Here is a 15,194-nt window from a genome sequence, read left to right as displayed (position 1 = left end):
CATTAGACTCTGCTTTTACCTCTTTTTCTCACACACACACACACACACACACACACACACACACACACACACACACACACACACACACACACACACACACACACACACACACACACACACACACACACACACAGTCCTTTGTCTTACCTCAGTCATGTGTATAAGGTAGAATCTCAGCTCCTCAGCGTAATCTGTAAGACACAGAACAAAGACGTTCATTTGGATTCCCTTTGTTCTCTTTGACATCTTTCCGTTTTCAATTTCACACCCTTCCTTCTTTTTGTACAGAAAACAGCAGCTTTGATTTCCGATTACAATGTAGCCAATCGTTGATGGAAGGCTTTTACTTAAGCTTGGCCTTACAGGTATCTTCCCATAATGCACTGCAGTGTTTCTCTCTGAGACAGGCCTGTGGGTCTGCAGAACAAGATGAATGTTTTTTAATCGAATGACTTCACTGAAAAACACAAACACGGAGGGAAACCAACACAGTGTGTATTTGTTGTGGTGTTTGAAATGTTATTACAAGTGCTCTCACACACACAAAAACACACACGCACTCACAATGTAACTGACACGCTATTATTCTGCCCCAGGGTGAGACTCAAAGTGATAAAATATGTTCCAGAAAGACAAGAATCATCCATCCAAACCAACAAACCTCCCTTTCGCCATCCCTTCATCTTTCTTACCCTTATACAGAGAGCTATCTAATTCTCCATCAAATAAACTATACCTCTATCTCCTCATCCACATCTGTGAAGTGTGCATTTATGTGTGAATCAGTGAGTGAGGGCTAAATCTGAGTCAACACAGACTCAAATAAGAGGCATGAAAAGCCGCCTGCTGTACTTCTGGTTGATATGAGTACATTGCTCTGTTGTGAAGGAGCTTTCCAGCAGAGAGCCATGAAGACAAACTTTCCAGAGATGATTACCAGCTAATCACAGCATAGTAGTACATGCCAATCATAGCACAGAAGGGTGGGATTAGATGGAGCTGATTGGACAGCTGTGCCATACTGAGAATGGGGAGCAGGGTCTGAAAGTCTCTTTCTGGTGTACTTGTTTATTGTGTGTGAGACACAAACAGTCCCTACAGAAAGGCTGTTTGAGAAGGTGCATTGTTTCAGCTGTGTCTAAATGATATGTAAAGCACACATCTTGAGGAAGATATCTGTAGCTTCCACCGGCACACTGAGGAGGAGTTGAGGATAACGCTCCAAGTAACGGAATGAATCCTGCCTCTGACGTTTTTGATCCTGCCTCTGATGGCAGACCTCAGGTCCCTGACTGGTCCCTGTGAGTCTCAGTTAGAGGCTGTGAGCTGCTGCAGTTCAAAAGATGGGAATGCGAGAGACACTGACGCCACCTTGAGGTTGGATTCAGTGCAGGAAGAATCAGAGGCGGTGTGATGTAGGAAAGCGGGGCCTATATGGAAAGCTACCCTCCTACACTGCAAACTTGTTGGAGTGGCATTATGGATCCTACATGACTCGCTCTTCTAATTGGCTCACTCTGAAAGCCCCTAGAGTTTACACTGAGCTAGGTCAGCATTTCCTATTGATGTCCCTAACTCATGGTATACCCTTCAACAGACTTTAAAGATTATATCTATTCCTTCTTTAGCAGAGTTTGAGTCTTTAATGTCTGACCACTGTGTCTCGGATTGTATCTGTTTTAATGAACTGATTGTTTTGTGAGGGATTATGTGTTTGTTCATTGTTTCTGATATGCCTGTCATCTGACGACATTGGAAATGAAGAATTGAGAAAAACCTCAATTTCCTTTCAGGGATAAGAATTGAATTGAATATGCAATGCTGCTTTTGACCAGTTTGCAAAATAAAGGTCCTCTCTTCTCTAAAGGAGACAGCAGAGGTCACTGTTGGATATCTTTCTTTGTTCACCAAACAGCAGAGCACTGTCTTTAAGCAGCACTCTGCTGCAGTACTTGAATCATATTACTATGTTTCAACATTCAATCAGAAAAACTGAATCATTATTTAAAAAATAATCAAAATTAAGAAAGAGACCCTGAAATGTTTGTTTTAAAATGTCTTAAAAGTTGTCTAAGTTGACATGTCAAAGGTGTGGAAAACCTGACATTTTTGCTGTTACTAAAATTTGCTTTTTACTCCATCTATCAGAAAAGTAACAAAAAAAATTAAAATCTCTTTTTTCTTCAGTGATGTCGATTTATTCCACTGCTTCTATTTGAATCCCATTTTCTCTGTTAATTAATCTGATGACACCGTCTGGATTGACAGATGTTAATTACATCTCTCAGTGTTTCCCACGCTCAGTCTAGTATCAGGGTGACAGGAACACAGGAAAGCCCCTGTATTGAACTTGAACTGTGTCATTACACACACACACACACACACACACACACACACACACACACACACACACACACACACACACACTCATACATTTGTCAAACACACCCTCGCTGAAACAAACACAATCCCCCGGCGCCTCTTTCCTGAGTGACGCTGCCGAAGCGAAATAACAATGACAGGCAGCAGGGTGGAGGTGTGTGTATCTTTGTGCGAGTCTGGTGTGTGTGTCCTCTGATGAAACACACACTCATGAGACACGCAAACCCTGCTGAATCCCCCACCCTGGTGATCTCCTGATTGTCGAAGTGAAGGGTAGAGGTCAGGAGGAGATCAGAGATATCTGATGGGAGCTGAGAGCACGAGGTGTGTTATTTTAGGTTCAGACACATTTATATTTATACGCTTTTTTAAAACATGATGACTGGTAACTGTTCTTCATCTGTGGTTCTTATGACTACACAAGATTGACATTTCTGTTCACTTTAATGGTAAAAATCTCATTGAAGCCCCTGATATCACTTATCAACATGGCTCTCTCTTGGGCTCAAATTCAGCTGCTGCCTGCCTGCACTAATAACCAGCAGCTCACATTCTACAAACATTTAGTCTCTGCAGATATCATTAGCTGATATTAACAAGTCTCTCAGATGGGAACAGAGTTATGGACTCAATTAATCCAAGGTCTCTGTGAAAATGAAACAACAAGCTGCAACAAAACTAAATAACGCAAAAAGCAGCGTACACATGACTACATTAACCTTAAACAGACATACTTGTTCATGAAACGTTTTACCACAGAAAAATACTTTTTAGAAACTTTTACTGTTCCTGAATGTGTCCTCAATGTAACAGGTATTTAAGTGTGAGATTTTTTGTCTTTTCTCCAAGCTTATGTTGCCTTTAGGGGCTTTATCCATACAAAGTCAGGATGTAATGTTACACTTTGCTCATGGTAGCATACAGCGGCTTTCATACTGCAGTTTTGCAACAGCCAAACAAAATTCAACTGTCATTGGCCTCAGTATTTACACGCTGAACTCGGCGTAATATCAGCTTCCTGTGTGTGATTTCATGCTGCATTATGGCGCTGAAGAAGAGCAAGAACCATAGACGGTATAAATAATAGTATCTATGACGTCACCCATCTGTTTCTGAAGCGCTGTTTTGAAGCCAATTGTCGGCGAGAGACATATTGGATATGCTGAAGTCAAACAAACTGCTGTCAAGCTAGAGTGAGGTAAAGAGGTGGGCTTTGAGCCTCCTAGCCAACAGTTACAGTGTTCCTGCCAGTCAGTCAAGTCAGCTGTGCCTCTCATTGGAAGACTCGTTATCTTAATATCTTCATTTTTGTACCAGGCTGTAAACATGTTTGATTCTGCTGTAAATATTGGCTTTTTTGAATTTGTGTGAATGTGTTTTCAAATACTTCCGGAGCCAGCCTCAAGCAGACACTCGACGAACTGCAGTTTTTAACACTTCGGCATAGGCTTCATTTCTCGCGGCCGGAGGTTACCGCTTGGTGTGAACACATAAGAGCAGCACCACATACAATGAAACATGCACGTCTCTGTTACTACCTCGAACGGTAAATCAGAGGTGGAACAACCTCAGTGCGATACATATTGCAGATGAGACGTAAGAGGGGTGTAAATATCTCAGCTTGAACTGGCAGACTGTTGGCGTCTTATGATTCAAGGTGCCTGATTCACAACAAGGTTTGTTAACAGTTTTAAAAAAATACAAGTAACACAGTTTGTGATCTAAATTCACACAAAAAAAAGTTATTTAAGATGCTTTTATTGTTTGACTGCGTTACATCTATGTCACTGTATTTTCTATTTTAATAAAAGAACTGTGCTTTCATTTTAAACGACACATAACCTACTTCTGAAAGTTACAGGAGCAGATAGAAACAGCTAGAAAAAGTCAAATGAATTAACACCCTCTAAAGGGTATCTACATTGTTGCATTGTCTGCTATGTCTGTCTTCATCTGCCTGTTAACCACAGAGCAAGTGTGAAGACATACGGCACGTGCACAAGGCAAAGAGAGAGAGAGAGAGAGAGAGAGAGAGAGAGGTTAAAAAAGGTTATAAATATTGTTCAGGTATTATCAGTGTGTTGGAAACACTGACTGTTTATCTTCGACTGCAAAGCCATCATCTGCTGCCAACATGTCTGCACTCCTCTATTCAGCCACAGACATAAGAGATGTAACAAGCGCCTTCTGTTGTCTATAAAAGGGTATCATTAATCATTTTTCATCTCATTGATTGGTTTGTCCTCAATGTGTATCAATAGTCTGCTGTCTTGAGAGGTAGCTTTTCATCCTTAATTGAGAGCCCGGCCATGTAATCAATGCATCGAGTTAAACCTGTTAGTCTAAGGGCATCATTTGTTTACTCCGACTGAATACCTTTATTTCCAATCATTTATCTCAGAGCCACAGCTGCACTCAGAGCCTCCACTCACACTGGCTCTAAACCCCAAGCTGCCCTTAAAGTCATTATTCTGCAGGAGTGAGCATGCAATCTCCTCTGAACAACATCCTTTTAACACCTGTTATCCTGCTAAATCAATCCCATAATCCCAGCATGATAACCCCGGTGTTCAGCCTATTTATTGACTCAGCTTTTGACACCCCCTGCACCAAATATTCAGGGGGATATGGGGCTTGTTTTTGTGGTTTATTCCCCGCTCAGCATTACAACAAACTGATCCCACAGCCAACATGACAGCCAGCTGGAGGCGGGAGTCACTTATTACTGTTTTCTACCCGTGCACTTTATCAACTTTCAGCAGACTAAGCCTGACGCCCCTCTCCCCTGGCTCTCTCCCAAGCGTGACTCCAAACTCTGTCCCTGTCTCCACCCACCTCTCTAAACACAGATATTTACAGTCAGCCCTATTTGTTTGACTTGCTCCAGGGCTCTCTGCTGCACTGATGGCCAGGCTATTCTCTCCGTAGTGCCAGGGGAGGTGGTTGTTTACAAGAAGGTGAAAATAAAAGACAAAGCAAATGGAACTTTGGCATCATTTTCCTAAATATCCTGTGTTTTAACAACTGAAAATATCACTGTTATCTGAGTGGTGTGTTTATTTCTAGCTGGGCAATTTGTGTTTCTAATTGTTATGTTTCCCTTTTTATTCAGAGTGGAGCTGACAAAGATCCAACATGGTTTGTGATGTGAACACAGTGATAAGACTGCTCGTAGATTTACTCACATTTGTATTTTTTGATGGATGTTTGTTCCGTTTTGAACATTTGGGCAATTTGTGATGCAGTAACATACATTCACCCTTTAGATCTGACTCTTGTGCAAAATGACAAACATGATAGATTCTGTACTTCGAAATATAGTACATGTACATTTCCGGATATGAATTATTCCAAGTTAATGAACACTTACCATCCTGGAGCCTCAGCTGTCGGAGGTACAGCGGACTCTGAAGGACGTTACATCTGCCTGGCTCATCCTCTCTCGTCACCAGCATCAGGTCGCTGTAGACGAACACGGTAACCTACAGGATCAGATTGGAGGAGGAAGAAAGAAAAAGACTGAGTTTAATAACATAATTTACACTTCTGTGTTCTCACCATGACAAAGTACTCACATCTCACACATACCCTTCTGCTTCTGCAGTTCAGTGAGACACACATACACCACGTTGCATTTTATTTTTGCTGCAACAACCCACATCTTGCATTTAAGCTGGTCAAGCCTTAACCAAGCGTCAGCCTCCAGTGATGAAAGATGAAGTCAATGTGGAGGTGGAAAAAAAACTGAGTGTCCAGTAAAGGCTGGATCCAAAGGCCAAGAAACCCCATTAGAATACACATTTTTAAAAAAGTAATTAACATGTTTATACCGCCTGGTTCAGATATACTGTATTTGTGACCTCTGTACCTTCTTTCTGTCTTAAGAATAACTGTGCATAAGTTTATTCTTTTCTTATAACTCATCCATTTTTATTGTATTAAGACGTATGCCAAGTATGCATAATTAGGGGTGTGGCTAATTTGATTTGATTGACAGATGGGCATATTGCAACAATTCACCACATGGGAGAACTCTTGGTCTTAACTCTGGTCGTTTTATAGAGTAGTTAGAAGTTAATTGGAGTCAGAATTTCCAATATGGCGACTATCATCTTTGGGCTTCATAACAGCTGTGTCCTTATTCAGATGTAGGACCCTTCAAAGGACCCAGCCTTTGTAGCCTGCGTAGACCACTAAAGCTGGGCTGAAATGAGACGGCCTGGTATACGAAAGAGTTCCTGTTTATGTCACCAGCTGTTACACTCCTTACACTTATGTCTCAAAGTACTATAACAGGTAGCTAGCTGGTTAACAAAGCTAGCGTCCAGAAACTCAACCACCGTCACCATCATTTTAAAGATAACTTCAAGTTCCAAGGTGTCTTTTTTTTTTCTTTCTTCCCCTATGCCATTGAGTTGGAACCAAAATCCATCATTATACAGTGTATTGGTCTGCTGAAGAGATTAATGGATTATGTTGAACCATGGAAAAGAAAAGAAGGACGCATTTTTTAGCTGCATATGAAAGAGTCGTCGAAATGGGACAGCCTTGGATGCGCCCATTGTGACATAATTTGCGACTTTAAATGCACACTTTGAAGGAAGTACCCTCTGATCAGAACATTATTGCCTCTTCAGAAACCAGGAAATGACATCACCAAAACTTCAACTATTTTTTTTTAAGGTCTTGGTCTCCTGTTGGGTACAATATAACGGAGGTAGGACCCTTGAGCAGACATATAAGATTTATTAAAGGTGACATATCATGCAAAATTGACTTTTTAATGGTTCTCTACCTGAAATATGTGTCCCTGGCATGTCTACAAACCCCCCGAGAATGAAAAAAATCCATTCTGCCCCTGTTCTGATTTCTACACCTTTCTGTAAATGTGTGTGAAACAAGCCGTTTCAGACTTCCGTGTTTTTGTTACGTAACAACAATATCCGGTCTGTCACGGAGTCAGAACTCGGAGCTTGTTCAGCCCATAGACTGTATAAAATACAACTCAACTTCTCCGTTTTTCATTCCCTGCACAAATGTGTGCTAACAAGGAGCTTAGGAGGGAGGCATGCTAGTTGTAGGCTGTCTTAATAAACACAAAGGTCGGTTTTACTCCCCACGTCTGCAGATTTGAAGATCTAGTGGATGATTTTTATTTATCATGGATAAGTGCTAGCGCTAGTTAGCATAGCTACATAGCTACATGTTCATAGCTGTAGCTGCAGCTATGTACCAAGACACACGTCTACATACTGGCAAATCAAACAACAAGTAACACAGAATCTGTGACCAATCCTTCACAAAAGGTCCCGCTGCCTTTCTGGCAGTGGTCGGTTTTACTCCCCACGTCTGCAGATTTGAAGATCTAGTGGATGATTTTTATTTATCATGGATAAGTGCTAGCGCTAGTTAGCATAGCCACATAGCTACATGCTCGTAGATGTGTACCAAGACACACCTCGACATACTGATAAATTAAACAACAAGAAACACTAAATCTGTGACCAATCCTTCAGAAAGGTCCTGCTACAGGCGCCTCTCCATCAGGATCAGATTCTGGATCAGATTCAGAGGGTTGAAGTAACGCGATCTATGAGCAGCCGTGTATAGTCAGCCAACATGTAAACATTAGATCAACGTGCTGGAGAGCCGAGGCACATCCATTTCCTGAGGGGGTGTGGTCAGAGAGAAAACAGAGTGTTCTGAGGAGGACTGAAGAAGAGGATTTTCAGGCATGCCAAAATCTGATTTCAAAGTGTTTTTTTGAGCATAAACTTAAAAGACATGTTTTGGGGACCTCTTAGACCAATATATATTGATGAAAAAATCGTGATATGTCACCTTTAACAACATCTTTTTTTAAATGGCTAAAGTCAAACTTAGTCAAAAACTTACTTTAAATGTCCAAGAAGAACTAAATCCAATGCGGTCCACAAGAAAAACCACAAGAACCATGGGGGGGGGTGGGGGGGGGGGGGCACAAGAATACAAGAGGCACAAAACGCAGGGAACACAAGAAAAGACGCAATGATTCAACACAAGGGAGGAAACACAGACCGTATACACACTGGTTAACGAGCAACAGGTGTGATCACAGGACACGGGTGACACTAATTAGGGTAATCAAAGTGGAGAGCAGGAAGTAACCCAAGGAGCAAGAACTACAAAATAAAACAGGAAACAATGCCAACTCATGACAAGTCTTAACATATTGCTCTGAAAACTTGGACTGTTTTGCTTTGCCTTAAGCGTAAACATGCATACTTTGAGTCCAAGCTGGAGTCAATCAAAAATATTAAAATGCATTTATTTAACACAGAAAGTTTGAATGCAGTCAAGCTTACGGCTTAATTTTTGATAATTCAAGCCCTGTAGCCTTACAAATGCTCTAATTTTCATCACATCCTCATGCTCAATTATTTTATCATATTTAATATACCTAGAGAATATCAGTCAGAGTCCAAAGCAAATGCCCTGGTGACATTTCATTCCATATGGTACAATATTTGACTAATAGCAGCGTTTAGCAGGAAGAGGCAGTTCTGCAGCCTGAAGCCCGTCTCATACAAACTCCAAAGCTCATCATAATTAATAATTTCAGTGTCACTTAGGGGATTTCAAAGAATTTTGCAGCATCCTTTTGACAGCGCTTTATGCTTTTGCATTACTTAAGTGAGTAAATTCATGCCAGTGGGGCATTCAAGAGGAACAAAGGATGCAAAACAGAGAGAAAAACTGTAGATAATATAAAAATAGCCTGCACGTACGTATTGAAGTTCATGATGTGACTTTGTGCTTTCATGCAACATAACACACACATGCAGTCTAATTCATGTAGATGGGCAGTGTTTCAACAATGCTTTTGCTTTGGTGGCTTCCTCTGGAGAGTGAGATAGCAGAGAGGGTGTTTCAGATGTAGCCAGTATGTGGTTTATGTGTGTGTGTGTGTGTGCGTGTGTGTGATTGTGCGTGATAATGTGTGTGTTTGTTTAGGTTTGAGTGGGTGGAAGAGGATGTTAGTGAGAGTATGAACAAGGACAAGGCAAATGTAAAAGCGAGTGGCAAACAGTTGTTTTTTTTTAAAGAGAAAGATGCATTTACTTCACATTGTTTTACATAAATTTACACCCCAGCTTCCCACACACACAGATACGAGATTAAAAGGTGCACAAAAGGTCACGCAAACACTGTGTTGTTATTCAAGTCTGGACCTTACCTGTGACAAGACACCAATGCAAGGTTTGAATGTTGTGATTTCATATTTTGTGTCATATTTAATGCTGAACAACTATTTTGAAAGCAAGGATAACAAATTCGAAGTCATTATTATAATTTTGCGAGAAACATATGAAGCGTAAAGTTCATTAGAGGCCCCAGACGTCATCTTGGTTTAAATCTAATGTGCATTATTTTGTGTTTTAGATATTATAATGAAACAATTTCATGTCTGCATGGACAATAGAGCCTCCTGGGTAGACTTATAAAACTGTGGTGAATAATGAGTGAAAACAGTGGCATATCATTGAAAACAGATCGTGTATAGAGGCTCAGTGGAGAGAAACTCCCTCCATAACAAACTCTGGCTGTTAAATATTTGTTTTATGGCCGACCCCGGAGAGAGAGAGCGATAGAGAGAGATAGAAAGAGAGAGAATCACCCTCCATGCCAGCAGTCACTGCACTCCACTGCACAGCAAAGATTATCTGACAGGGCAAATTTAAAGAAAAAAAACTTGGCAAGAGCCTGATTCACTGAAACAATGCTTCTTCCTCTTTCTTTCCTCTTTTGAATCACACAAAGACTTTGTTAGAGTTCTGGAAAAATACACCAGAACAGAGCATGCTGTATTCCCTCATACAAAGCACTGATTGTACACACTTCAAGTTTCGGAAGCATTTCTACTTAGGATTATTAAACCATTGATTAAGCAGGGTGTAGCATCAGAGAATGAAGACTGTTTGTTTGCAGTTACTTTTCTGATAAACTTTATCTGTGTCACATGATTTCTCTTCTTAGGAAAGCTCTAATGCTAACTTGGCAAACAGACATTGATTTATCTTTGATTAAAGTGATAGTAGGTAACTTTACCTTTTCTGATTTTACAGACTTTTGATAAGAAAGAAAATATGAGATAAAGAGTGACTTACTCTTTGACTTTTAACCAAGCATGAAAGTTGTCTGTTCTTGTCACCACGCCCTGATGAAGACCCAGTGAGGGTCGAAACCAGTTGGTGTTTCCTTTTTTCTGTACACTACCTTCTAATACGTAATGCCCTGTATGAATTAAAGGCTTTTTAACCCTTTCCTTGACTCGAGCTGGTGTCCCTGAAGACAGCCCCTGGCTTCTACCTGGAGTTTACCACATTACCTCCCTGAGCACTTTTGTCTTGTGGTTTATTTGCTTTTTTTCAAAACATTTTACAGCACTTTTTTGAGTCTTTAATAGAGGTGTGAAAAAATATTGATACAGCAATATATAAGGATACTTTGACCTCCAATATGAAATCAATATTTCAACTCTTAAAGCTGGGGTTGGCAGTCTCAGAAAACTAGCATGAATTTGAATGTAGCATTTCCTCAGGACTCCATCTAACCCCTCCCCTCCTCCCTCAGAGCTCCTCCAAAACGACACGCCCCCACCCGCTCATATGCACGAGCGGCGCTGACTTGCGACCATATGATGGTGACTGATTCAAAACCGGTCCTCTCCAAAACATTATCATAGTGAAAGTTAAAAACACAAATAAATATGGCTGCTGTTAGTACTTACAACTGTCATTCTAGCATTATCCAGTTGTACCAGTGACACGAGATCAGGAGAAAAGTTATAACACATATAATACTGTAACAGCTCTACTGTTTGTTAAACGTGTTCAGTGTAGATGCTCTTAATTCCTACAGTGTTGACGGTTAGTGAAGGCATCAGGAGAGGTGTAGAGTGTGTAGAGAGTATATATATTTCTGTAGGACTTAGTAAATGTCATTCATTCTTCTGCTTGTCAGAGCCCCGTGGTGAGAGCTTTTTAGACTCTGATCCGGACTACAGTCCTGAGCAAAGCACCTCATCGGGTCAGAGGGGACAGGCCCGAGGTCGAGCGAGAGGGGCAGTCAATAGAGTCAGGGGAAGCAGCGGCAGGAGACGGGGACTCAGAGTACACGCCGGGGAAATGTACGCGCAGGACGCGGGCAGAACAGCAGGACAGGATTTGAATGGTTTCAAATTTTGGCACCCAAAAAAGGCTGATTGGTTAGTGTTTTCCCAGGTTTACTCTGGCTGCAGATAGCAGCTTTTCTTCACTCTTTTTTAAGAACACATTATGTATTGATTGCCATCAGGACATAAAGATCATTTTAACCAGTATAACAAAAAGTGTATCTAAATCTGATTACCAAACCCAGCTTTAATAGTTCCGAGTTGGAACTAAAATACAACTTCAGTATTCCAAAAACAATAAAGTGGAAAAGTTGTTTTCAGTCAAATAGTTTTTACTTAATTTGTCCTTTCAATTCTGAGTAATATTGTGTGATTTACATAAACACCATCCCTTTTTTTTCTTAGTTTACTGTGTAGAATATCGCAATATATCACAATGTTGTGATATCGTAATATATCGTGATACTATCGTATCGTGACCCAAGTATTGTGATGCGTATCGTATCGTGAGGTTCTAGGCAATACTCACCCCTAGTCTTTAACTATTTTTGAAAGCTTCTTATGTGTTTTATTAGGATCACTTTATTGTTTGTTTTTCTAATTTATGTTTCTGTGTGTTTTAACTTATTTTACTTAGGTAAAATAATAATAATAATAATAATAATAATAATAATAATAATAATAATAATAATAATAATAATAATAATAATAATACATTTTATTTAAAGGCGCCTTTCTCAGCACTCAAGGACACCGCACAGATACACAAATTTACATTAACGGAAACAAAATCAAAGTCAAAATGAAAACATTATAAACTAAACTAACTAAGAAATGACAATGCAATGCAATTGGCGTCAGATGGAGTAGGCGGTTTTAAACAGAAGTGTTTTGAGTTGTGATTTGAAATGGGGGAAAGAATCAATGTTTCTGAGTTGAGGTGGCAATGAGTTCCAGAGATGGGGAGAAGGAGGAGGGCTGAATGCTCGGCTCCCCATAGTGGTGAGACGGGCAGAGGGGACAGACAGGTGTATGGAGGAAGAGGATCTTAGGGAGCGGGAGGGAGTGGGAACATGGAGGATGTCGGACAGATATGGGGGGGCCAGGTTGTGGACGGTCTTGAATGTTAACAGGAGGACTTTGAATTGAATTGAAAATGTATTGTTTTTGTTAAATGTGCAATAGACATAAAGTTCATTTGATTGGATTGGACTTATATCAGCAACTACAACCGGCGCTCCTGACATCACTCCAAAACTTTCCGTCGTAGACAACCATCCTGCTAAAGTTGAATTATCTCATGGCCAAAGTGTAACACACAGAGAGCATTGAAGATGTGTTCACTTCATACAAGGTGATGTGCAGATGAGAGGACAGTGATGCGCATCTCACCCTAACCTTGGAGCTGCTCATATAAGAGCTGTATCACTCTGCAGGATGCATTATAAAGAAGTCACATACAAGTCACTACTATTGCATACAGTTTAAGTGTTCTACATCAACATACTCCATAAAAAGAGGCCTTCAAAGAGGCCTTCACTTAGACGTTTTGAAAGCAATGACGCACAGTCTCTGCATGGAGATGTCCGACAGTGACTGTCTCTCAGCCACAGATTACTATCTTGTGGCCTCAAAGTGCCACCTCGTGACCACGCTTTATTACTAGTTCTTATCAAATGTGACCAGAGGGGCTCCATGACTTTCAATGCCTTGACAGGAACTATAGCATATCTGATGCACAAATCTTTTATGTGCTTCCTCATGGGATTAGAGTCCATGTTGAAACTGTTGGGATTTCATAAAGACGGAGAACCTTTACTTTTTGTATAAAGCATTACAAGATTTGCACTTTTCCCTAAGCGCATAAGAAACTTTGATATCGAAGAAAACATTTGCATAGTGAGCTCAGTATGTTGTGAAAGCTTTATGAATATATACTCAAGGAGCTGCAGCTTCTTTTGATACATTAAACAGCAGTTCTCTGTCAGTCAGACCTTTATTTTTCAACTATTCATCTTCCTCGTCTGATGTGGGCCGGAGAGTTCAGAGCCTTTACAAGTTCTCAAGTCCTCTCCTGCTCCTCTAGGCCTTTTCTTCAGACACACACATGGCTCTAAAACACACACACATTTTCACACCGGAATAAAGGGTAGTCATTCTCAGGTTTGGCAAATAAAGAAAATACATAACGAGAAGTGACAAAGAAACTAAATGTTTGCTGCTACTTATCTCTTTGTATACTGGATTCAAAGGAAGAGGAGAGAAAGGTAGGAAAGAGGAGAGTACAAGGAGGAAAGGACAAGGGGGGACGTGAGAGGAAAGGAAAGGACAAGGGAGGACAAGAGAGGAAAGGACAAAGAAGGGCAATAGAGGAAAGGACAAGGACAAGGGAGATCAAGAGAGGGAAGGAAAGGACAAGGGAGGACAAGAGAGGAAAGGAAAGGACAAGGGAGGACAAGACAGGAAAGGAAAGGATAAGGGTGATCAAGAGAGGAAAGGACAAGAGAGGATATGACAAGGGAGATCAAGAGAGGAAAGGACAAGGGGAGAGGAGAGGAGAGGAGAGGAGAGGAGAGGAGAGGAGAGGAGAGGAGAGGAGAGGAGAGGAGAGGAGAGGAGAGGAGAGGAGAGGAGAGGAGAGGAGAGGAGAGGAGAGGAGAGGAGAGGAGAGGAGAGGAGAGGAGAGGAGAGGAGAGGAGAGGAGAGGACAAGGGAGGAGGGGGCAATAGAGAAGAGGACAAGAGAGGAAAGGACAAGGGAGGGCAAGAGAGGACAAGAGAGTAGAGGAAAGGACAAGGGAGTAGAGGGAAACAGGAGATGAGAGATAAAACTCTTCAAAAGAGCAAAATAAAATATGAATCTCTCTTTCCACAGCTCCAAAGGTTTCATCCTACATCTTACAAACAAAAATGTTTAGCTTTGTTTTCTTTTTCTTAATTTAAGTTTAAATCATTTTCACATTAAGTTTTAATTTCTTTTCTCTGCAAAAACTTCCCCCTCGGATGCAGAAACTGAAACTAAAACAGCCCCAAGACGGTGCTGTTTACACCGAGCAAGCAATTGCAGCAAACACACAACCACAATCTCCACATGCACTGAACTGACACTCAATCACACACACACACGTACATATTTAACAGACTGATGCTGCTTACCTTGAGAGAATGGTGCTTGCTCTCATGTAGTATCATCTCCTCAGATAAGATGAGAGCTCGGCTGCACAGGTCCAGAGGCTGCAGACAGAAAAACAACACGATGCACAAACAGGTTAGCCTTGTTCATCAAAGTTTACTCATTGATCATCACTCAAATGATTACCACACACTGGATAACAACACTCTGTTTCTTAAAGGTGTTCCAATAAAATCTTATACCAATTCCATTTTGTCTCCCCAGTTCAAACAATCTGCTACACAGCTTCCCTCTTCTCTTCTGTGAGAAACAAGCTAACTTTGCTGGGAGGTCCAGTTGCAGCAGTGTAGCGCGGCGTGTGGTCTGTGTGTGATGACACACTCACTCTTAGGATGAAGTCGTACGACGAGTGTGGGAGAAGGGGACTTCCTTTCAAGAGCAAAGGTGTTAAAGAGACAATTCAATGTATGTGAGGGTAGCTTTAACAAGTGTGTGAAGTAGTTTAAAGGGTGCAAGTTTCGATTTG

General features: G+C 41.0%; 1 protein-coding gene across 2 annotated transcripts in view; it reads right to left on the bottom strand.

The window, feature by feature from the left end:
* rgs3a (regulator of G protein signaling 3a) overlaps positions 1–14,934 on the bottom strand; it is a 122,629-nt gene extending 107,695 nt beyond the window's left edge. Inside the window, exons 1-4 of one of the 2 annotated variants that reach the window (XM_034709281.1) lie at positions 14,911–14,934; positions 14,692–14,769; positions 5,753–5,864; positions 148–191 (exon numbers count right to left, since the gene is read on the bottom strand). In XM_034709281.1, the coding sequence (XP_034565172.1) occupies positions 148–191; positions 5,753–5,864; positions 14,692–14,769; positions 14,911–14,919 (243 nt within the window). In that variant the 5' untranslated portion in view covers positions 14,920–14,934. Of the gene's footprint in view, positions 1–147; positions 192–5,752; positions 5,865–8,277; positions 8,334–8,368; positions 8,398–14,691; positions 14,770–14,910 lie in introns of those variants that run through there. The other variant, XM_034709282.1, reaches the window with a different exon arrangement.
* Between the last annotated feature and the right edge of the window lie 260 nt (positions 14,935–15,194).

This window comes from Notolabrus celidotus, chromosome 19 (assembly GCF_009762535.1).
Source record: "Notolabrus celidotus isolate fNotCel1 chromosome 19, fNotCel1.pri, whole genome shotgun sequence".
Classification (NCBI taxonomy): Eukaryota; Metazoa; Chordata; class Actinopteri; order Labriformes; family Labridae; genus Notolabrus; species Notolabrus celidotus.
This window is presented reverse-complemented; position numbering and strand designations above follow the sequence as displayed.